The 26,007-nt window shown below is 39.2% G+C and overlaps 1 protein-coding gene across 2 annotated transcripts in view; it reads left to right on the top strand.

Moving 5' to 3' along the window:
• Positions 1-25,396, top strand: part of foxo1a (forkhead box O1 a) — a 75,140-nt gene extending 49,744 nt beyond the window's left edge. For both annotated transcript variants that reach the window (XM_073043959.1, XM_073043958.1), the window contains 2 exons: positions 16,754-18,108; positions 20,591-25,396. In XM_073043959.1, the coding sequence (XP_072900060.1) occupies positions 16,754-18,094 (1,341 nt within the window). In that variant the 3' untranslated portion in view covers positions 18,095-18,108; positions 20,591-25,396. The remainder of the gene's footprint in view (positions 1-16,753; positions 18,109-20,590) is intronic.
• The last annotated feature ends 611 nt before the right edge of the window (positions 25,397-26,007 follow it).

The raw sequence follows: 26,007 nt of genomic DNA, 5'->3' as shown, positions 1-26,007 counted from the left end.
AGGTAAATGCTAATATTGTATTATAGCAGAACAGCTTGATTAAATGCATTGTTCTAGAATGCAGGTTATTGATTCTGTTTTATTTTCTGGAGTCGTCGTCTTTGTTGTATCTAGAGCCCCTGGTTGTTTCTTATAAACACTTAAAGTGAACTGAATTAGTTCAAGACTGGAAACTGATGGTGAGGAACTTGAGAGCTGAGGTGATTCATCCATTTGGTGCTTCTGGCAGAATATGGTTCCCAATGTTTTCGCCGTTAGAACTCATAGTGGGGAACATCAAGGATGGAGATAATTCTACTCCCACTCTTGTCTTAATGTGGCTGGAAACTTGAACTACTGTGAGATTGTTTAACTCCATCCATTGATTGCTGCTTAGCTTCACTGGTTAGTGCCTGTCATGCCTGCCCTGCCTGCCCTGCCTTGATATCATTGTTTAGTCGTGATGAATCTCCCAGGACGTGATATTACACATTGTGGCAAATTTCTGCCTCTGTTAGTGATATGTAGCATCTCGTGGATACCCAGTCTGGAACTGTAATGCCAGTAGTGTATTCCCATTTTAGAATGGCTGTAATGCCAGAAAGCACACTGAAAGTTGTCCTTGATATAAAGATAGGATTTTTTAGCCATAGAAACTCTAACAGTCACTTCTCCCAGTGCTGACATAGATGGGTAAGTTGTCAAAGGAAAAGTTGGATAGATTTACACTTCAGCTGGTCTGATCACCATCTTCTGCATACCTAAACCTGACAGGTATGCCTTTCTGGATTTGACCTGTCTGGTTAGTAGTAGGGCAATCAAATCAGCATTGGGATGGATATTGTACATCATGGGAACTTCATTCTGTGTTCTTGCTGCATTGTACTACTTCCACATGTTTGCGTAGAGTATTGTTTCATCAGCTGATGGCAGTAGAAATGTTTCTTTGATCATTTGATCTGAAACCATAGGAGTTATATGGAGGAATTTAAGGTAGGGGGTTATATGGGAGGCAAGGTTTGAGGGTTGGCACAGCATTGTGGGCCGAAAGGCTGTACTGTTCTATGTACTTGTAGGCTTGCAGTAAACATGGATGACTTCTAGGATAACTTCCTCTTGTACCATGGTGTTGCGGAATCTCGTGGGTCTGTCCTGCTGATGTGATAATATGTACCCTGGGATGATGATGGACAGATCTGGCATGTTGCCTGTAAAGAACTGGGAGGTTGCTTTTCTCGTCTGTGGGACTGTTCTCCCAATTTAGGCATCTGCACTGGACATCGAAGCAAGTGGTCCCAGGTTTGAATCAACCGGCTCCCTTGCACGCCTTCCATCTGCGTCAAGTTGAGCGTCGAGCTAGCAACTTGGCCTTGTAAAAAAAAACAGACAAATGCTAAAGAAATAGCAAGGTAGCCACCCAATGCAACACAAGGCGTGGAAAGGAACAACAGCAAGACTCTAGTTCCAGGTGTTTGAGATTAGGATTTTTCTGAAGTTGACTGGGCTTGAAAATGGAGTTCAGATTCGGTGTATAAGGCAATGCTGCTGTGTTAAATCTAATTTTATTTTGCTTCAACACTGTTTGTGATTAGCTGTATTGATTGCTTAGCTATTTGAAGGCATTTATGAACCAATCATGTTGGGTTGGTAGTCACCCATATGAATGATTGGGTGAGGATGACACATTTTCTCTGGACATTGGTGAACCTGTTTGTTTAGAATTTTTTTTGCAGCAATCTGGTAGTTTTGCGGTCATCATTGCTAGTTTGTGTTTTTTTTTGTATCAGAGCAACGGCCAGCTGTTGTAGTAGGGTTTCCTTGCTGAAATTTGCCTGTTTTAAATATGAAAACACAGTATTTTCAGTTTAACATTGTTGAGTAGCCTGATGGTACACAATCCAAAATGAGATTGGGAAACTAAGAAGTGACCTTTGCCTGTTTTGTGATGTGTAGATTTGATATTTACTGAAGTTGACACAAACTCAATTTTAAACTCTGAGGAATGGTTAAGGGAATTATTGAGGTATTGGAGTTAAAAATCGTCAATATGACTTTTCATGGTCATGCTTGTCTAAGTTATTTATTCTTTCTAAAGGGTTCAATGATGTAGTGAATGAGAGTCAGACAGTGGAGGTTATAGCTGAATTTCAAAAGGCCACCCACTATTTGACATAAAAGGTCACTTTTTTTATTTGGTAGCCTATTGCACTGCATTAGGATTGGAGGATGCACACAGGTAGTTGCTGATATGTGAGTGATGAGGGAATTTTTTTTCTTTGGAAGATGATTCCATTAAGATTTCAGTAGCTTGGCAAACCTGGATCCGGATGAAATTTGAGAACAATTGCCCAGAAATCCTATAAAATATGTTCTGGAATGGCAATGTGCAGGAGACCTATGTTGACTTTCCATGAGTCCACGTTGGACTGGTTGTCTTGCATGCTCATTTGATATACAACATGCAACTTAAATCTTCATATGCTGTAATCTCATCAACTTTAAAGTTTGATGACTATCCATAATGGGAACCTTTAAAAGTGCATTTTGAATGAGAACAATTGCTTCCAGGACTGAGGCAATCTGAGGCAAGTGCTGAGTGAGAGTTGGAACAGAAAAATCAAGAATCTCAGATGGTGTTCTGTCAGAGGTGACTATTTGTGGCACTGCTTGAATGGTTACTTCTCACCACCCCACCCCATCAAATCCCATCACCTTCTCCAGATACTGGAAGAATTCTGCCTGTGATGCAGTGGATATTAGAACCATCCACGATTTTCTTCAGCAGCAGACTGGGTGAAGTCTGTTGTGAATGGGCCTTCTGATCTGTGCTGGACTAGGCCTTTCATTCCATTAAGACTTGTTCCTTAAACTCCATGTACAGCAGTTTCATCTTTTTTCAAGTTATTCCAGTTTGTAATTATAGGATACAAGTTAATATTTTAATTACAAATATAATGCATTTGATACAGCTATTGGGTAACTTTTGGCCAGATCAGTAAACCTTGCAATTAGCATTCTAAAATCTGACAGTTACTTCTCTAAAGAAAGCATCCAAAAATGAGCGATGTCGGGAATAGTTCTGTAACCTACAAGTTTAGTGACTTCTATGAACATTTTTTTTTAAATGAAAGCTTCTGTAAAATCTCACACTTTCTTATACTGCATTATCTTTTCCCCTCTGCAGTTTACTGAATTGTCCATAATCACTACCTAATTTCCACATTATTTCAATAATTTTCACTTACCTGAAGCATGAAAGTAGGTTGCTTGTTCCTACAAAAATATTATTTTTCTAATCTAGTTCGGTAATATATTTTGTATAATCTTTCACTCACCTTGTAAAGACAGCCAAAGAACAAACAAAACAAATAGTGTCATGACAGCGTGCAATTCCCAACGGCCTAAGATTGATTTGAAACAACCACACCTCCACCCACCCTCAAAAGCTGGGCATGGCATTCAAATAACTGGAGGAAATTCGGAAGGACAGATTGGAAAGATACGTGAATTAATGAGCGTGGGTTGGCTGTTCCTTCAAGATTGACTGAATGTTCCCAGTGATTGAACCTGTAGGAACGATGGAAAAGATGGGTCAATGGCAGGAGTGTGGGGTGGACTGTTCATGCTGATGTCTGGTGGATTGCCACCCTGACAGCATCCAATCATCTGCACAGACTGAACAACAAACTCCACATGACTGGTGTCTCTTCCCAGTGCCAAAGAATTTTGTCATTTCCTTTTCTAGTGGCTATTTCTTCATCTCACTAACATTAACTGAAATACAAATTGTAAAGTGTAGTGGAATTAGGCCATTTGGGCCATCGAGTCTACTCCGCTTTTTGATCATGGCTGATTTATTTTCTCTCTCAACCCCATTCTTCTGCCTTCTCCCTGTAACCTTTGACAACCTTACCAACCAAGATCTGGTTGTCTGGTTCAAAATACTGTGATCAGTCTAGCAGTAGAAGATTCTGATTGGCTAACTTCAAGGGAAGTGTGTTGGAAGTGTTTGCTTTGCTGTCCAGATTGCGAGATTACAGGCGATTTGTTGTTGTCATCTATTCAATATCCACGGTGGACTATATACACAGGCATTCTGAGGAGACAACCCTTTCAACTGTGCACTGATGATGGTTTCTCGATTGGAGCCGAAATGTCTGCAAATATTTTGCCAAGCTCGGCGATCAACCAAACTTCCAATTGAATTGTCGTATTTGAATAATGATTTCTCATGCCAATGTCAACTTGTGCATGAAACTAGGCTTGTTGTTGAGCATGGTTAAAATTGTACCCACTTTCCAAAGCTTTAACCTGCATTGAATAGCAGTTTGTGTGATGTGGACCAAGTGGGACAGTACAAAAATAAAATTGAGATTATAAAAGTCTTTTAAAATACTTTCTCAGCATCTTGCCTGGCCCTTAGTCCATGCATTATTAAGTGTCTCTGCAGACAAGAGCATCTCAGTGTAATCCTGTGGACTGGGGAATTGGTCAGCACAGTCTATCTAGTAGAGCTGCAACCTCACATGTCCAGTGACCAGAATTCAATCCCGACCTTTGGCATTCTCTGGCGTTTACTCATTGTCCATGACCTCATGGATTTCCTTCAGGTTTTCAGGCTTCTTCCTGTGCCCCAAAGATGTGTAGATTGTTGGGTTCGTTATAGATTCAGCTCAGACGCAGACCCTTGGCCCATGACATTGTGCTGACCTTTTAACTGACTCCAAGATCAATCTAACCCTGTCCTCCCATATAGTCCTCCTTCATTCTTCTTTCACCCATGTGCCTATCTGAGAATCTCTTAAATGTCCCCAATGTGTCTGTCTCTACCACCACCCCTGGGAGGGCATAGCATGCATTTATCACTCCGTTCTTTTTAAAAAAAAATCTGCCTCTGACCTCCTCCTTTACTTCCTTCAAATGAGCTTAAAATTAAGCCTCCTCCTGCTATTTCTTTCCTGGGGAAAAGTCTCTGTCTATTCTGTCTATGCCTTTTTAATATCTTGTATACCTCTATCAAGTCTCCTTCCATCCTCCTTCGCTCCATGCAGAAAACCCTAGCTCACTCAACCTTTCTGCATAAGAGGTATCCAGTACTGAATGCAATACTGCAAGTGTGGTGGAACCAGATGGATTAATGAAGTCCAACACATCTTTGACCATCTTAACCACACTATCAATTGACAGTGTCAGTTCCTCCTAAGTGCATATTAATGGCAGGGGAGCCTGAGTTAAATGAGAATATGAAGAAATAAAGAAAATGGGATTAGTGTAAGCGGGTGCTTGACTATCAATGCTAACTTAGTGAGTTCAAGTTGAAGTTTATTGTTATTCAACTGTATACATGTATACTGCCAAATGTTCCTCCAGACCAAGGCACACAGAACAAAATAATATTATCACCCATAAATTAACAATAGCCTACTGAAGACTCTTTCAAGTGTGAAGAAACAAGCTAGGGATGCAATCGGATGTACATCTGCTCTGGCAGGGCTTACAGGCAATTTACTTCCTACAAGGTAAAATCTGACATGAATGGCTGTGATTCTTCATTCCCAGATGAGTTCAACACCTTTTATGCATGCTATGAAAGGGAGAATAAAATTGCACTTGTGTGAATGCCTGCAGCAACTGGTGACCCTGTAATCTCTGTCTCGGAGGCTGACGTCGTAACATCTTTCAAGAGGGTGAACCCTCAAAGGTGCCAGGCCCTGATGGTGTACCTGGTAGGGCTCTGCAAACCTGTGCCAACCAACTGGTGGGACTGTTCAAGGACATCTTTAATCTCTCACTGCTGCAGTTGAAGGTTCCCACCAATTTCAAAAGGATGACAATCATGCCCGAGCCCAAGAAGAGCCAGGTAAGCTGCTCAGTGACCAATACCCAGTTGCACTTGCATCTAATGTGATGCAGAGCTTTGAGAGGTTGGTCATGGCCAGAATCAACTCCTGCCTTAGCAAGGACCTGGGCCTGCTTCAGTTTGCCTTTCGCCACAATAGGTCTACAGTGGATGCAATTTCACCAGCTCTCCACTCAGCCATGGATCACCTGGATAACAGCAATATCTGCATCAGGCTGCTGTCTGTTGATTACAGCCCAGCATTCAACACCTTCATACCCTCAGTACTAATTGGTAAGCTTCTAAACCTGGGCCTCCGTAAGCCTCTCTGCAATTGGAACCTTGACTTCTTCATTGGTAACACGGACACACCTCAAGGATCCATGTTTAGTCCTCTGTGCTCCTCTCTCTACAACCACAACAGTGTGACTAGGCACACCTATAAATTTGCCAATGACGCAACTACTGTTGCCAGAATTTCAGATGGTGACGAGGAGGCATACAAGAGCAAGATAGATCAGCTTGTTGAGTGGTGTTGTAACAACAACCTTGCCATCACCATCAGTAAGACCAAGGAACAACTTGTGGACTTCAGGAAGGGGAAGTTAAGAGAGCACTCACCAGTCCTCAGATTTCACAACATAGGCCAGTGATATTAAACTTGATTCTGGGTATATTCAAGAAGATGACATTTAGTATAAGGTGCATTTATAATGCAAGATAAAAAGTAAACAGTATAATACTGCTGGTGCTTCATAAGGGATGAGACCGGAGTTGTGGCAGGGAGTTCAGTAGCCTTGCAGCCTGGAGTGAGAAGCTGTTCCCCATTCTACTTCGAAATATAGTGGATTCTGGTTCATTGGGGCACATCGGAACCAGTACATTTTGGCCCAATTAAGTGGCTACTCCAGTTAGCCGAAGTTGCATGGAAATGGTTAAAAAGGTATATTTTAAAACAAAAAGACAAACTACCATTTAACTGAGTAAGAAATTGTGTATTTAAATGAAATACAGAATAAATTAGAACACTACACTGTTAGTTCCTAATAGTTATTGACAGGAATTCATTCAGCATATGCTGATGTGTTCCTTTGATCATCTGTAAATGAACAAAGTAATTGCAGACACCAAGTGCAGATAGTGGACTGCCTTTAAATCTTCACTTTAATTGTAGCATTCAAGATGATTATTGAAAGTTTCAAATTCTTCGTAGTTCCTAACTTGTTCAAGTAGTGAAATTGTTTCATTTTCACTCCTGGCTGTTTTTGGCATCTCCAAGCTTGAATGCTTGAAACCACACTGAGCAAAACAGTTCTGAATTACCTTACTGTTTACTACTGGCCAATTATCAGTGACAAAAATCACTGCTTTTTGAACGCAAACACGCAAGTGACACCATTTTGAAAATTGTTCGCTCTAAGTACTGTGCAGTGATGCTAGTTAGAAAATGTTCAGAAACAGTCTCCCACCCCAATTAAGTGGCATAGTGGCCCTAATAAGTAAAGGGAATCCAGGCTAATTTCTCAAATAGTTTTTGTTCTTTAAGCATTGTCGCAAATAAGCAGCTGTCCTGAATCTCTGATGACCCAATTAACTGGAATCCACTTTTTTTTTGTGTCTCTGTGGCCTTCCTCTGACTTCTGCCCTAGTTGTCCATGAATTCTTCCTCAAAAGCTTTCTTGTATAGTTTGGCAGATTTGCTTTGAAGTACAAAGTAATTTTGCTGTTTATTAATCTGATTATATGAAAGAATCTTCTTTTTCCCCCTACCCTCAGACAACCAGTACCAGAGACTTTCCTTCTGTGTTCCCTGTTCCTGCTGACGCTGTCAGTAGGCAGACGTGGTCAGCTGCCATGTTTATCCTACTTGGTAAACGGCTTTAACGAGAGCCATGCCTTTTGATCTTTCCGCTGCATCTGTACTGCTGTCACTTTGAAGTTTCATCTTGCATAAGATGGAATTTTCTCCAACATTAGGACACCAAAGGACCAAACACTTAACAAGCTTGCATGGGGCATCTTGGTTAGCATGGTCTAATTAGGCCAAATAGCCATATGACTCAAACACTGGGCACCATGAGTTCTGGGGTGTCTCTTGACTTTGCCCCCTGTATTGGATGCTAGTTTTGTCACTACCTCCATTGACAACCTAGATAGTGTTCAGAACATGGAAGTGTTCATTAGAGTGCAGGCCCTCGACCCATGATGTTGTGCTGACCTGTTAATCTACTCCAAAATGATTCTAACCCTTCCCTCCTATATTGCCCCACATCTTTCTTTCATCCATGTCTCTATGTAAGAGTCTCTTAAAATATCCCTAATATGGAAATTTGGTTGACCACCCAGCTTGGCAAAATGTTGGCAGATGTTTTGGCTCCAATTGAGAAATAATCAGTGTGTAGTTGAGTGTTGCCCCCTCAGAATGCCTGCCTATATACACCTCCGGAGTCCGAATGGATAGTGATTAGACTGTCCATGTGGACAGTTTGGTAGTAGAAGATTCTGATTGGCTAGCTTCGAGGGAGGTTTGTTGGAAGTGTTTGCTTCACTGTCCAGGTCCCGAGATTGCTGGTGATTTGTTGACTGCTGACGTTATGTAAGTCTCCACTCTGAGGAGACAACACCCTCAGCTGCGCACTGATGATGGCTTCTCAATTTGAGCCGAAACATCTGCAAACACTTTGCCAAGCTGGGCACCAACCAAATTTTCAAACAGCAAACCCGAGCTACCAATATTTCCAATGTCCCTAATATATCTGCCTCTATCACCATCTCCAGCAGTGAGTCCCTTACGCCCACCACTTTGTTTTTATTTATATTAAAAAAAAACCTGATCAGGTTGGGCTCCCATATCTTGCCCTTGGTAAGCTTCAGCTCAATGGAAGCTTCACTGTTCATAATCTGATACTCTGCTCCTGTAATTCAAAACCCTCATAATCAAGTTTAAATCCCCTCATGACCACTTCTCCCTCCCACTATCTGACTCTAACCTCTGCCAGCTGTAAGCACTGAGCTGCAGGAGATTTGGGACTTCGTGGACATCTAATACAGTTTTCAGTTGTTTGAACCAAGCAAGGTTATTTTTAAAGAAATGGAGTGAATGGTTGTGAAAAAAACTGGGTAAATTGGAGTAGGCTTAGAAACAGGTGGAAAATAAAGTGAAGTAATGGAGAGAGGAAAAAGACGAAAGATATAAATAAGAGAAAACAAAATTGTAAACAAACTTTGAGCTATTAATGGGAAAGGCACTCTAAAGCTTCATTGTTCCTTTTCTGGGTATCCAAGGTTGGATCAGATATCTGTACTATAAATTACATCATTTACATAGTTTTACCAGCCTTAAATGACTGTGACCAGAATAACATGAAATCAAGAAGCAATTGATGGTACTAAATGCAGCATTAGGCAATTGGGCTCCTGCAAAATTCCCGTACAGAGATCTTGTGCTGCACTTGTAAGTGTGCCTTTTTTTACCGAGCTTTTCAATCCTTGCATCTATCATCAAAGCATATTTTATTTTTAAAAAATTACCCAACCAAGCACCTTGGTCAAAACGCGACTGGTTTAATCAGGGCTCAATTCCTCAGTTTATGATGGGATTTGCCAATTATGTTTTCAAGCAACACTTGCCAGTAATGTGCTCACTCGTACTCCTTTTGTGTTCTGCAAGGATCACTCAGCTCATTACTGCCTGGTCCAAAATCTCCAAGAGCAAGAGGTTAGTTCCATGTGGTGAGAATTGATGCTCTTGATACCGATGCATCTTTTGTCTGTGTCCCATCAAGCAGCCCCTGGAACAGTGAAGGTGCTGCTAATTAAGTATTAAACCTCCAGAAATTAGAGCGGTGCTTCTCAGAGGATTGTGTTTGTAATCCTTGGAGGCTCGTCATTCCGACCACCGAACCAAACTTCTAGAGCATCTTGGAGCTGCTTCACTTCCCTCCAACATTAAGGTGCAGAGCATTTAGATGGACTGAAATGTGCAAAGGTACACAGGCCACGTGTGCCAGGAACTGATCCTTATCCAACATGGACATGTCTAACCACTTGAGTTTATATTAATTGAATCTACCATCATCAACTTTTGGCTATTGGAGCAGCCCTTACATGTGAGCCTATCGAAAGCTTGAGTACTCTGTGATCAGTGATTCTCCCGATTTCCCTTGATTATTTCTACCACCTGAAAACTATAAGTTATGGGTCAGAAATATGATGGAATAAATGTTGTGTGCTTTTCATTTCTGTAATGCAGCCCCTTAACTGGGATTTTAGCCACCACATTAACAATTTGCTTTCTGCACCACAACATGTCATCCGTGCTTACATTGTGCATTGCAGCTTCCCAAACCTGTAACAACTAACCAACTGGACAGCCAAGTACAGCAGATGCATGGGGAGCATTAAGAGTTGTTCAGTTCCCTTCCAAGTTGCGTGCAATCCATATTTGGAGATGTATTGCTGTTTCTTAATTACTGCTTGTATCCAATGTTTAAGCATTTCATCTCGGAGCACCGAGGAGGGATGTTGCCAGAACTATTGCCTCAGTTCAGAGCGGCAGCTTACCTGCACAACCTGTGGGGTAGTTGAGATGGATACTAAACTGCTGGCCTTGGTGGTAATGCTTGCAGTTGGTGTTTAAATAGCATTAATCCAATAATTTCACAAGCCCCAAGTTTCTTAGTAATGCACACAAAATGCTTGAGGAACTCAAGATTGCTTAATATAATCTCTTGCACACAAGTGTAAGGAGAATGAAATAATTGTTATTCCTGATCAGACACAGCACAAAAGATACAGAACACAATAATACTTAAAAAAAAACCACACAATACACAAATACATAGGATAGCTTATATACATTGATTATATGTTTGTTGTTGTGTTGGGACCATGAGAGGTTGTTGTTATATGTGCGTTCGTAGGAGCTTGAAACTGCTTGCAGTTTCCACTGCTGTGCTGCTGGTGTAAAGGGTGAATGGTGCGAGTTCTCCAGAAGTTGATAACCATCTCCTTTGTCTTATTGACATTAAGGAAGGGGTTTGTTGTCTGGCACTGGACTTCAAGCTCTTCTATCTCCTCTCTGTAGGCCATCTCATCAGGTCAGACAGTGTCTGTGGATGGGAATAAAGAGCTGATATTTTGGGTAGAGACCCTTCATCAGTCCTTGAAACCTTTTGATTCTTTATTTCTCTCCATAGATGCTGCCAGATTTGGGGGGGTGGGGGGTGTGTGTGTCTACCATTAAGAATTAGTGCACTTTCCACATTTGGTAGTTGTGAAGCACAACCATAATGAGCTGTAGTTTTCTAATTTCACATGATTCCAATGAGGTAGTCTATGTAAGTATGAAGAACAGACCAATCTATCAATCAGTTTGAGGTGCTGCATTGGGTAACCCTAGGTCGTTTCTAAAGTAAGTACATGTTTGACACGGCATTGTGGGCCGAAGAGCCTGTATTGTGCTGCAGGTTTTCTGTGTTTCTATGCATTCGAGCATTATGTTCACACGTGAGCTTACATGAGGTTTTTGATTTTTATTGTAACTTGCAGAAATTTTTCATTTCCTGCTGCCACAAGCAACACACTTCATAACATGCACTCAGTGGCCACTTTATTAGGGACACCTGCTTGTTAGTGCCATCCTTTAGCAGCCCTCCACAAACAGAAGGAATTCCAGAAGTCCAGAGCAACACACACACACAGACGCACACGCACACACACGCAGGTCAGGCAGGTCAGGCAGTGCTTATGGAAATGAATGAACAGTTGACGTTTCTGGCTGAAACCCTTCAGCAGGACTGGAAAGGACGGGGGAAGAAGCCAGAATAAGGTGGTGGGAGAAGAAGGAGTATAAGCTGGCAGTGATGGGTTCTTTCCCTTTTAGTTGTTAATAATAGCACAGTCCTACCCTTCAGCAATATGTGATTCTCTTTTACTGCACACACACTAATGGCAAGGACGGTAAAACAGCATTTTATTTTGTTATATCTATTTTTGGCTTAATGTGACATTGGGTCACGTTTCCTCCATATTGGTCCTACCCAGAAATGTACGTTGTCATTTTGTTATCTTGTGGAAAAGTCTGCACATTAAAACCAACCTCCCACTTCTTGGCTGATCAGCACTTTTGGTGTTTTCAGCACTTTGTATCCGACAGGTTGACCATTTGAGTCTTGGATTTTGAAAACTTACTATTTTCTTGGCTGTGGAGAATTGCCACTGCCCAGATCAGTGAATGCTGAACTGTGTCCACTTGGGTGATAGCAATGTCCCATTAGAGTAATGGTTGTTGCAGTAAGAGCTCATTCTGTTCAGTTAGGTATTTGGACTTCTTTTTATGTACAGAATTTCAGTTTTCTAAGCAGAATGCAAGCGCTAGAACTTTTATCTAAATTTGTTTCCATATCAGTCGGGCTGATTTTTAACATTAAACACCAGTTGATTGAACTGTATCTTGATAATGGTGATTGTTGCCTTAGTGTCTCCATTCCAATTTACTAGATTGATGTGCCAGGTCTAGAAGTCAGCATATAGTGCAAATTTCAAAGAAATCTGCTAATTATAACGATTGATGGGTAACATTTATTAAGAACAGTGTAAACCTACAGTTTTGCTGAGCTGGATTACTATAAGGATTATTGCTGATGGACTCTAATAAAGTAGTTGTTTGGCTGCTAAAATATTACCAATCAAATACAAGAAGTAAAAATAAAGTAGTACAATTAATAAATGACAAACTGAAGAGTCCATCTAATATTCCACTATTTATAGGAAAATGGTGATAGAATTATTTGGTAATGAAATGTGTGAGGTATATATAGGAAACCAAGGGGGAGCAGTGAAGTTGCCATAACAACAGCCTTTGTGACTTTTTGATCTGTTCTGAAGGTAAGAAATTGCAAGCACTTAAAATGCTTAGTGATAATTTTCGCTTGCGGTATTTTGTACCCTGTTTAGTTAGAAAAATACCTCAGCCGTATTAAGGCCTCTTAATTTCCTTATTCTGAAGTTGTAAGCAAAACTGCTTTTGCTCCGCTTTTCCAAAATAAAACCATTTTGCAATAATTTTCTTGTGGCCTTTCAATTGACTTCTACCACTTTCCTACATTAGAGATAGATTGCTAGTTCACCAGTGAGTTTAACTCTGTCAATTGCTTCCATTACCCACAATAAGCTAATATTAGGGGTGATGGATAATAGCCACTGGATTGATCACTGAAAATAATTTCAGCTTTTCCTTTTGCTTTAAAGGAATACAGTGGAATTCTGTTGATGAAATTTAGAATGTTCTGACTGGCTTAGTTTCCCTGTGATATACAGTATATTCATTCATTAAGATGGGCGGGTCTGATTTTGGGAGTTGAGACTAATGTCTGTGCTCCTTTCAGAGTAGCTGGCTCATTACTCTTGTGATTTAGCAGTGTGCAATTTTGATCACTTACCAGGAAAGCTGAGGCCTGGGTGATCCTTGACACCATTGAAGTGATAAACTTGTCAACAGCGCATTGACACTTAACCTGCGCACAAATTTCTGACCTTGATACTCTGTTAAATACATGTGAGCTGACACACAGCACGAGCAAGCATTTGTGTAAGGATATCAGAATTGATGCTAGCTGATCACATACTTGCCATTCTATTTGGTATCAAGATTTCTTTTTTTTTCCCCTGAAAAGATCCTGACTCACTGAAGGATTATTAATTGTGCCTTTACAGCATCCAGCAGAGATTTAATTTTGACCGCATAGTGTGGATTGTCTGAACAACAAAATTCAATGGAATGCACTAAAAATATGGCCCTGAGACGAGGTTACCAGTCGCTATTCCAGTACCATAATTATAAGAATTGCTACTTTTGTCTAATACACTACTAAATATTATGAAAATGCTTGTCTTTTGTACATTCTAACATGTTAATTATTAAAGAACACTGGTCTGGAATCATTTTGGCTCAGGACTTTATACCAGTGAGTAGTCCATGGTTGTTGCTGAATTTGATAATTTTGTAAATCAACTCTAGTTACCTTGTGCTCCCAAGCTAACCTAATCCTTTGTGTGAATCGATGCCTTTGCATCAGATTGAAGCTATAACAATCCCTGTTTATTAAATAACTGATGGAGGGAGGGGGAGGATCATCTTTACCCCCGGATTTAACCATCCATTAATCCATTTATCTTTTGGATGCAAATATGGTGAAATTGCTGCATCTTCTTGCTCAGACTTCATAAGGAGTCTGATTTCAGAGTGAAGTCAGGAAACTGTTGTCAAAGAAAGACCAGTACGTATGAGAGATCTATATTTGAAGAAGAATCCTAAATTACGGAGCTAATGTGGAGAAGAATATTTATTTTGTGCAGAACATCCAGCATTTTCCTGTAGATGTGGTCTTTTATGGATCTGTTGTTCTCTAATGTGGCTTTAAATCCTTGGTGTCTGCCAAGGACATTTTGGTATTTCTCATATAATTAATTGATGCAGCCGGTCGAGTTAAAGTGTAGCACCTTAATCCTGAATTATGTATAAACCTGGGAATCTTATTGTAAGTCCGAACTACCCTGTGTGGAAGTTCACAATGAGTTGTGTATGTGCGACATAATACAGCATGGGAAGAATTATTTCTTTTATTATTTAAAGATACAGCGGCAATCGGCCCTTCGAGCTGCACCTCCCAGCAATCCCAGATTTACCCCGACACTAATCACGCGACAGTTTACAATGATCAATTAACCTGCTAGCCAGTACGTCTTTGCACTGTGGAAGGAAACTGGAGAAAACACACACGTTCCATGGGAACGATGTACCGACGACGTTGGAATTGAACCCTGAACTCTGAACGCCCCGAGCTGTAATAGCATCATACTAACTTCTACACTACTGTGGTGCCCCAAAAGTTGTTTAGTGCCTAGAGAGATGAGGAAGAGTGCAATGATTTGTCGTTGCGTTTAACCCTCATGCCAATATTCCTTTTCAGTTTGTATTTGTGTCTGGAGTTGCCAGCAGACACAACATCATTAACAGCAGGACATACTTTCATAAGATTAAGAGGTAATCATTCTTTCCTCTCTGGCTGGTAAATTAGTGCTTCATTTATGGCTTGAGCTTTGCACGAGAAACAGGAATTTGTGTAGCAACCCTGCAGCCCTTTTCCTGTTAAGGAAAAAAAGACTTTATTGTTTGGCAGCTCCGGGAGGCAGTGCTGTTAGTTGGAAACATGACCTGAAAACTCGCCCATTGATCTACTGTTACAGGATCTCTGTAGGTGTCTAATTGTTTTCATTTAAAAAGTGAAAGGAGGCCCATATATACTATCAACATCCAACTGCATGTAGATAAAGCAATGATGTTTTGACCTCCACCAATTTAATTCTGCAAGTGATTAATTTAATGTCCTTGTTTCTGCTGCTAAATGTTTACATGAACAGTGGAACAAAAAATGTGATCAGAGCTGGGTGAGATGTTCTATTCAAAATAACAGCCTTTTTGAAAAATGTCCTGACCTGAGTTTTCAGTAGTTGGGTATAACTTATCAGTAAGAAGGGGGAAGATGATGCAATAAATGTTCCACAAGATGGTAATGTCCATCAGTTGTGATAAAAAGCATTTAGCAGAAACTTAAATTCTGTATCTGGCAGCATTAGACAAACTAACTGAGGTATTGCCAAAAGATTTTTTCTGTAGGTATGCCAGAAATGACTGGATGTGTGATCAGTTCTATTTCAAGCAAATTTAATGGATATTATTGAGTTTCTGCACTGACCAGCAATTTGATTTTCAGATTTTTTTTTCAAAATCAACTTGCTGTCTCACTGTTGCATTCAAGACTCAGTAGATTTGAGCATATTTCAAATTTTTAAATACAAAATGCAATTTCTTTTCTCTTCTTGGTTCTAGACCCTGATACCCATTTTTAAGCCCCTTATTGGTCACAGAATTTTTCTCTAGTTTGGGCTAATAAAATAGAACCCAAAGCTCAAACTACATTATTTTTACTATACTTGGTTTTTTTTTCTGCTGGATTATATCTTATTTTTAAGGATAATGTACCAGTAGTCCATATGGCACATCTTGTAGTATATGCATATATAGATGCTGAAATGCATAAATAAGCATATGGCGATGAACATTTTTGATTTAATTAGCTTTGATTATGACTGATGCTCGCTTGTCACCAGCCCTTCTGTCTTTCTCCATACACAACCTCCCCGCAGCAGTCATCTTCCTACTCCTCCTCTTCTAACATTCCCTCGCCTGATGATTGTGTTGATCTCCATTCCAGAGATGGGTAGTATGTTGTTAGAAACTTCTATTTCTAGTGAGCAAGGGATGTTCAGCAGATGGCACATCTGATGTTACCAATGATAAAGATTGAGCCAGAACATCTTTTATTTTTCCAATAGTTTTAACAGTTTATTAGTAGCTTTTTACATAGATTTGCTGAAGAATGTTGGGTTACTCTGAACTAGAAGAAGATTTGTTGTAGTTGAAATTTTTAGCAGTCTATTTGAGTATAACAGGCAGTGTTTCTTTTTAATTAAATACTTAATACAATAGTTTTGTTTCTAAAATACCTCCTGCCATACAAGTCTTGTCCTAAATCTTCATTGTCTTGAAATTAAGAACTTGTGTTGTGATCAAATGAGATAATTGTGCATGCCTGTGGTCCTTAGTGTATTTGGAGACTAGACTCTTGATTTTGTTTCTAAATATTCCTGCTTAGCTATCTGTAAAAACTGAATAAACAAAGCTGTACTTGACAATATCTTGTAGTTTTGTTTCAGTTGCAAATATCTCATCACTCAGTTCCATCTACTCTTCCCCCGATGCCCTACAACTTTAACTTGCTTAGGAATGAAATGCTTAGAATATTGAGTGTTTATGTGGCAGTGCACTGAAGCAGAGTTTCTGACTTAGCAATATGTATTTTCTTTTTGCAGAACTCAATCCGTCATAACTTGTCACTGCACAGCAAGTTTGTACGAGTTCAGAATGAGGGAACTGGCAAGAGTTCTTGGTGGATGCTAAATCCCGAAGGGGGAAAGAGTGGAAAATCTCCAAGGAGAAGAGCAGCATCTATGGATAACAACAGCAAGTTTGCAAAAAGCAGAGGAAGGGCAGCTAAGAAAAAGGCAGCTCTTCAGGCAGGTCAAGATGGCAGTGCTGATAGCCCCGGAACACAGTTCTCAAAATGGCCTGGAAGTCCGAACTCCCATGGTAATGATGATTTTGACGCCTGGACCACTTTCAGAACGAGAACTGGTTCAAATGCTAGCACATTAAGTGGAAGGCTCTCTCCTATTATGACAGAACAGGAAGATATTGGCGATGGTGAGGTTCATCAAATGTCACCCTTAGTCTACCCGGGTAGCTCCAGTAAAATGGCATCAACACTACCAAGTCTAAGTGAGATGACTGGTTCTATGAACAATTCTATGACTGAAAATGTAATGGAAGATCTCTTGGACAATTTGAATCTTTTGTCCCCAAACTCATCTCTGGTAGCATCCACTCAGCCTTCGTCAGTGTCACTAATGCAGCAAAGCACTGGCTACTCATTTGCACCCCAGAACACAGCCATTGGTTCACAGACCCCAGATTACAGAAAATGCCTCTATGCTCAGAGCAGTATGAATTCTCTGCAGCAAATGCCTATGCAGACCTTTCCAGAGAAAAAGCAGAACTTTGGGCCAATCACCCAATATAACTGCCCAAAGGGGCTGCTTAAAGAGTTACTAACTTCTGACTCGCCTCCACACAGCGATATGTTACCACAAGTGGATACTGGGGTATCACAAGCTAACAGTCGAATGAGCAGTCAGAATATGATGAATCCCACCACAATGTCCTCATTTGCTAACCAGGGAGTTCACACCAAGTTGATGAACCCCAACATCCAGCAACATCCAGTACATGGCCAGCATTCAGTTGCAATGAATGGCTGCGTCATACCTCGTACCGTGAGCATCATGACTCACCCTTCAAATGTCCGACATCTTACAGCCCCAAAAAACCAGATACACGTGCCTATGTCTTTGCAACTTAATACAATGGATCCATATCATATTAATAGCAACGGAGGCTATGGAAGAATGAATATTGCTGCTGTGAATCAAGAGAAGCTCCCTAGTGATTTGGACGATATGTTCATTGAAAGCCTGGATTGTGATGTTGAGTCCATTATTCGTAATGACCTTATGGATGGTGACACTTTAGACTTTAATTTAGACTGCTATTCAAACAGTTCAAAAGCACCCACACACAGCTGGGTATCTGGCTAAATTTTTACTAAGAGGTAAGTATTAGATTTTGTACTAAAATTGCATGCTCTTGCTTTGTGTCTATTAACACTACCTCAGTTTGGCGATGATAATAACTTGAAGTAAATTAAGTGGTCTAGTAATGCTCTCCCTTGGAGTTGAATATTATGGAGTTGAACAAGGATATGCTCTCCTATGAAAATGAGGAAGTGTAATTTTAAGGAAAAGAAATTTAATTAAGACAATAAGACATAGGAGCAGAATGAGGCTATTCAGCCCATCGAGTCTGCTCCATCATTCCATCATTACTGATTTATTATCTCACGCAACCCCATTCTCCTGTATTCTCTTCATAACCTTTGAGCCCTTTACTAAATAAGGACCTACGATGATTTAAATACATCCAACGACTTTGCCTCCACAGCTGTCTGTGGCAATGAACTTCAGACTCACAACCCTCTGGCTAAAAAAGCCATTCTAAATGGATGTCCCTCTTCTGAGGCTGTACCCTCTGGTTTTAGATACCCCCCCCCCCATAGAAAACATCCACTCCGCATTCACTCTATCCTGGCCTTTCAATATTCCAACAGGTTACGGTGAGATACATCTGCTGTTCGTTGCCTTCGTGTCCCAGCGGGGTGACTGGGCTGTTTGCCATTCTTTTAAAAACTGGGGAAATGTTCTGTCTGCCACTTGGGACTAACATAATGGGAACTCCAGATTTATGAAGCCTGAAGAAGCTTTGTGTTGCAATGCGAAATGATCTCAAAATGATTCTTTTAGATTAAATCTGCCATTGTTATGAGGTTACCTGCACTCCTACTATAGTAGGAATTAGCAGTCGGTAATTGAGGATTTCATTAGATGTTAGTTTGCATATTTATGGAAGATCTCCGTTGTTTACAACCAGCTCAGAAGAACTAATCCATCAGAATGAGACAATGGCATACATCCTCTTTTTAACTGGATACCTCTCAGGATAAATGGTTTAACTTGCCTCTTCCCTCACCTTCCATCCTCCAACTATTTTTGAAGTGCACTTACCCGGCTTTCTGAATTGGTAATTCTTTGTTGCAAACCAAATAAGGTACTAGTATCACTGCATACCACTAGATAAAGAACTTGTCTTGGTATCTTTGAGTGGGTGCTCCAATAATGCTCTGCATCTTTGTTTGAAAATGTACCTGTCAAGTAAGAGTAGGGCTTTCCACACTTCTGTGAAAAATAATTGAATATCATACAAGAGCTTCTATTATGAAGATGGAAATTGGCTTTCCATTTCTGTAAGCAAGCTGCCCCATTTTCAGTGCTGGTGATAAATTGGTTCAGAAGCCTGAGAGGTCAAGCTCTAGTAAACAAACCTGAGTTGGTATTTATGATTACTGGGAATATGTGTACTTATTCTTAGTGTCCATGGGTAAAATATTAAATTGGAGGTTTTATCCTGATGTGAATAACCTTATGATATTGTTAGAAGACTAAGGTGTTCGTGCATTCCTCTGATGTTTGGCACCTCCCAGATCGCTTGTCTTGAGACAAACCCAGTTATTTGTCTTGGCCCTTTTTAATATTCAAATTTGTCAGCATATTGGCTACAAAAATAAACCATCTCAAAAGTAATTCGTTTGGGCTGAGAGCATTTTTGGATATCTTATATGTAATGCACCAGAATAAATGCAAAATATGTTTTTATTTCTTTCCTTATCTGTAAAATTTGTCTAACTCAGACAGTAATACCACATTTATTTGGATTGTACAACCGCAGAATGCAGAGACTGAAGTTTGTAACTAATGAAGGCTGGTCTTTATTTAAATTGCATAGCCATACTTCATTTGATTTTTACTGTAATATGCGCTAGTGCTGTGAATTCAGTAATAAGCTGGAAGCTTGTTTAAGTGGAATAGAGTAAATTTTCAATAAAAATGAATTTTGTGCCATGTTAGTCTATTGTGACATTCTACATTTATATAAATGTATGTCCTAACTAATATTTATACCTTACTGTACTGAACATTAATTTATACCTGTTAAAATTCAGTTTGCCACCAACAGTTCCAGTCAAATATGTGCATATATATGTCTGCATAACTTGTATCTAAGTGTAACATTGCCAGAATAGTTAAGGTTCAAGATTTATTAAATAAGAAACCGAGACCCGAAGGCAGGTCCCTGTCAGGAGCTTTTACTAAGTTGTAACCTAATGAAGAATTTTAGTTTTGTGTTCTTGAGATTAATTGAGGTTTTTTTTCAGTAATTTTCATATTACTGTGGCAGGGATATGATTAGTATTCATGAAATTCGAATTGCATATTATTTAAACATTCAAGGACATGCCAGATTCTCTGAATTTGGAAAATGTAATTTGAATTGTGGTTCAAAATTTTAAAATCAAAAGGCTAATGCCCTTTTGCTGAATTGTTACAAGTATTGGCCTCACCCGGGATAATTTGCAATAGTTGAGTAGTTCATGTTTGTTTTGTTTTGTGTTTGACGCTGCCTTTTTCTCATTAAACCAGGTTTATCTGAAGATACCATGACTGGATTGACATCAGGAGTTGGGAAAAGCAATCCAAAGATGTCCTTCACCCTAGTTGAATTCTCTTGAAACATATTCCCTTTCCCCTTTCATCATACTTGGCAACACAGAACATTTTCCTGCACAGGATGTTTGCCCAATGTTTGCAGGTTATGTGCTGCTGTAGATAAGGCCTTTGGAATTTGGAGCTGTTTGGTTAAAAAGTGCCAAACTCACTACAGAATGTCATTTCCAAAACATAGATGTGTTGTGTGCTTAATTAACAATTCTTTTTCTAATTATGAGCATTACGTGGGCCTGATCTGGTTATTAACTGTGGCTGTAACAAACTCTGGTTCCAAAATCCTAGATCTCTAACAAATTCTAGTGGTGTATTGTGGAAAAACTTAGCAAGTAACACATTTGCCATTTGTTTTAAAGCATCGTCATCACTCACCTCTCAGGCTTGTCTGCAGCTAAGCTTGAGGTTGGTTTTCAAGTCTGTGGAATTGTGACATTTAATTGCACTAGTTATTTTAAATAATTTGAGCCATAAAACAGACTGCTTGCACATTCAATGTTTTTGATGCTGATTGTTTTTGCTGTGCCTCTTTTTAGAAATTAATCCAACAATGTTCACATGCTAATGAAGAAAAATGAAGATCTTTTAAATCAATTCTTAAAAAGATTTTGTCAACCTAGATTTTAAATCTTATTTTAAAGAATGCGGAAGGGGGAGACTGTACTTTATCTGAACTCAGGAAATTGAATTGGCTCACTTAACATGCTCATCTTGAAATAATGATTGAACAGTAAAAATAGGGGTTCCTAATCTGAACCCAGTAGTTTCCAATATCAAATGTCAATTAAAAATTAACCCCTCTTTCCCAATAATTACATATTTAAGGAGACCAGTAAAATATCTTGTAAAATATTGTTTACAGTATCAATATTGTTATGCTCTTGAAATGCAGTGTGATATTTGCAGTGAGCTTTTACATTCTCCATAGAATTTCTATGGCTTTGCTATCCTTTGCTTGGGTGTGCTGTCTACATGGGAAGGTGGAGTATCCTATCCTTCCCATACGACTTGCATACCATCCAATCACTGTTGACATGCAGTCACCTTTTAAGTTGCAAGATTATTTCAGAGTAATCTAAGCCTTTTTGTTTCCTTTGACCATTTTTTACTTTTTTTTTAATTCTGAAAGGGTTTTATTTTGTATCACAAGACTGACTTCTATGTTATGTAAAATAATTTTATGATAACTGGCAACTTGTCATTGGTACAAGGACCCAGTGAGTGATGACCACAACTGTTGTGTCTGCTGTCTGGGTAACAGCCAATGGAGGAATTTTCTACTTAAACTGTCTGCACTTAAGATTGCACTTAACCACCTCAATGAAAAGGAAATGGCTTATATTTCTAAAACAGAACAATATTGCTTTTTGATATTGACAGTAGATTTCCACATAGCTCTTTAATTTTGGATATGAACTTTTCTTTTACAATATCCAGTCTGCCTAGCTATTGAGAAATGTGAATTGTCATTAAGGTAGTTGATCTTAAAAGCTGAGGCAACAATGTTTTCGGCCATGCCTAGAATTTATCCCCATTTAATTGTGATATATCAGAGCCTTCTATTCTGCCTTTCAAAGTCATACCACCTTAATGGTATTGAGAAGAATGGTGATGCTGAAACAGTTGTATCGATTTGTCTCTTGGCAGTGCATTCCAGACACCAAAATATTTTAAACTTCACCCTCTTACTTTAAACTCTTCCCTCCAGTATTTGACATTTGCACCCTAAGGGGGGAGGGTGAACTCTAGCTATCTACTCTAGCTTTGTGACTCACAACTTTATGTACTTCTACCAGGTCACCCCCTCAGCCTCTGGCACTCCAGAGAAGAATACCCAAATGTGTCCAAACTTCCCTTGCAGCTAACACACTCCAGTCCGTTCAGCATCCTGGTGAATCTCTTCCACATCCCTTTCAAATCCTCCACTTGCTTCCTATTGTGTGGCGATCAGAACTACACCCACATTCAAAGTATTTTATCTAACACTTGTACTCAGCATCCTGACCAGTGAAGGTAAGCATGCTGTATGCTTTTTATCACCCTTTCAACTTGGGTTGCCACTTTCATGCACTTGCATGCCAAGATCCCTCTGTAAATGAATGCTCCTACAGATTCTGCCATTTACTGTATATTTTCCTCTTACGTTTGACCTCCCAAAATGTATTGCCTCTCGCGTAACCAGATTAAATTCCGGTTGCCATTTCTCCATCTAGATTTCCATTTTATCCATGTCCTGTCAAGTTCCCCCATACCCACCATCTGAGCCAGGTGATTCTGGGTTGTTCTGCCTCTGTGGATACAAGAAAATGATTTGGATTAAAATCTCAGTGTAATCAGGGCAAAGTGTACTATTGAATATGGTTTTTAAGATATTAGATTAGACTACTGTAAGAGGCCCTGTGCAATACAGAGATTATATCATATGTGAAGATAAAGATTAGCTTTATTGGTTGCAAGTGCATTGAACCATACAGTGAAATGCATTGTTTGCATCAAATCAAATTAGTGACGATTGTGCTGAGCCGTCTGCAAGTGTTGCCATGTGTCCGCGCCATTATAGCATGCTCTGAACTCAACCTTAACCGCACGTCTTTAAGAGTGTGGGAGGAAACTGGAGCACCTAGGGGGTGGGGGTGGTGGAGGAGGAAACCCCCTAACAGTCACAGGGTGAATGTACAAACTTCTTACAGACAGCTGTGGGAATCGAACCCTGTTTTTATTTTATAATTTTTCCAGTTGACACTGTAAAGTGATGCACCAACTGTTATGTTATTGTGCCACATCTTATTCCAACAGCTAGAACCATAAAACAAGATAATATTGTCATTTATTTTATTATCTACTTTTGGGAACTGTTAAATGGACAACAACCACCATGACGGCCTACATAACACAAATGGTGCTTGTCTCTATCACTGCACAGACCTCCATTATATACACAAAAGGAACAGCGTGATCTATATGCCTGAGTTCTCAGTCTTAGTTAAACTTCTGGTTTACAGCGAAGACCGATCACATTTTGGATACTTGCCATAGTTGTGGCTACATGTGTTCTCCAACATTTCCCCCTCCCTTTCACTCACCCCAGTAGCTTACTTTCATCACTGTATTTGTAGAAACATATTAATTGTTATCTTTATTGGCACAATTACTAGAGACTTTTAACAATACAGTCACACTTTAATATTAAAGTCTGTGGTTGTTTGCATAGGGTTTTGGCAATGTCAACAAACAAAAGTCATAAAGTCTGCTTAACTCATTAACTTTGTTACAGCACATTATTGATGGCCAGATCAGATGACATTCAGTGTTATAGCAGCATTTTATTTGACCATAAACTGACATGTTTGAAAAGTAGCTTAAGAATGAAAAATTGAAGAGATTCGCATTTACATTGACATTGTTAATGTGATTTTTAAAAAAAACTTTATCCCTTTATTTAAAGGCAAGTTCTGCGGGTCATAAATGGTTTTGACTTTTTTCTCCTCCCGTTTTGAGTTTACAGAATCACACAAAAAGGGGCATCTTGCACCTTCAGAATTTTATATTAAACTGGATTAAGTGAGGTTTTTGTATGTAGTATGTTAGATTTTTACATCCTAGGGGGTGCTATTAAGTGATGGTGTTTGTTTTTGTAAATACTCAAAAGCATATGAGTTTTCTGAGTTAGATTGCTGTTGTGGATTTTTTTTTTGCGCAGGGACTTGTGTAAAGCTGTAAGTTTTTTTTTATTTTTTTGAACAATTATTTAACAATCAAATTCCTTTTACAAGTTTTCATTCAGCTTCAGATTATACTAAGTTTAAAGTACCACGAAGTGTTACAGATTCTCAGCTAGATGTTCAAACAGGTTCATAACTGTATTTTATTGGCCATTTTACAACAGAAACTCAAAGCTTTAAGTAGGTCTACCTTAATTCTAAATGATTAATTGCTCTGTGAAATGTGCAGATTTACCTATGCATACAAAGTCTTACTTTGAACATTTTTGCAGATTTGTACTGTTAAAAATATATTAGAGCACGAGATATTTTAACTGTAACAGAAAGACTTATTGTTCCAGATATAGTTAAGTGTAACCAAATGTGTCATATAAAGTTTATTTAGAAGTTAGCAATGGAACTCTTATTCTTTTGATAAACTTGTATACTTCAGTATAACTGATGATTGCGATGACTGCCTAATGTAAGTAGCTAATCAGATTCAGCAGAACATCCCCATGGAAGAGGGAAGAAAATATCATTGGACCAATTGTTTTTAATATAGAAAATTAATTGCACTTAAACTTTAACTGTTTTATTAAACATACTTTTATGAATCATTAATGAAATCTAAGTACTTACATTTAATAACTTATACTCGACGCAAATGTGACTTATCTATTGGATCCAGTTTATAAATAAAAGTTTCAGTAGGAGTAGGTTTCAAAAAAAACAACAAACAAAAACTTAACCAATTTGCACAAAACTGACCCTCATTTTGATGGATGTTCCATAGACCAACCATAACCCAAAACTGGCGTGTAAATAATGCTTTGTCCATTCTGCAAACTGTAGCAGTACTTGAAAGTTTTCACAGCTTTATATCCTTTGAATAATGTAGACTGTATCTAAATATATTGTTTCATAGACAAGTGCCTGATAGTGTACATTTAAGGACACCAGAACAATCCTTTGCTGTTATTGTATGGAGCCATAATAAATGTATATAAATTCTGCTACAAAATATGGAATGTGTGGCTGCTTTTGTTCATTTATGCAATGGTACTTTTTCCCCTTGAAGTGGGATTGTGGAGGTGGGGTGAAATCTTTCTGACTTCCCTGTGGCTATAAAAAGGGGCTAAAATAGAAATCCAATCTTCAAACTAGTGAAAGACCGTAATTGTGGCAGATTCCTCATGTGAGACTGGATCTCAATTTCTGCTATCTGTTAACCACCTAATTTGGGTATATACTGAAAATGTGCCACTACCTACAGTAAGTGTCATGAGACAACAGGGGAAAATATCTCCAATGTTTTCTCTGCAAAATCGTAATCCTTAGAAGGATGAGTGCACGAACATCAGATTACTAGCCCCAATTTTGAAGGCCTAGCTACTCTTAGTCCACTATGTTGGTCAGGCCACATTCCTGACATAAGATTCCTGAACCAGACTCTATTTTAAGCCCTGTTGTGGGAGGAGATAATTTAGCAGGCAAAAATATTTATGGAAGCACTGGCGACTTGAACTACCACATCTCTACAGATTCATGGGAATTTTTGCCCCTTAAGAGTGCAAAATTGAGAAGGAGCTTTGGGATGGTATTGAGAACTATGTAGTCATGTATTGGGAGCAT

Source organism: Hemitrygon akajei, chromosome 4, assembly GCF_048418815.1.
Source record: "Hemitrygon akajei chromosome 4, sHemAka1.3, whole genome shotgun sequence".
NCBI lineage: Eukaryota > Metazoa > Chordata > Chondrichthyes > Myliobatiformes > Dasyatidae > Hemitrygon > Hemitrygon akajei.
Note: the sequence above shows the minus strand (reverse complement) of the source record. Positions and strands in the feature narration are given on the sequence as shown.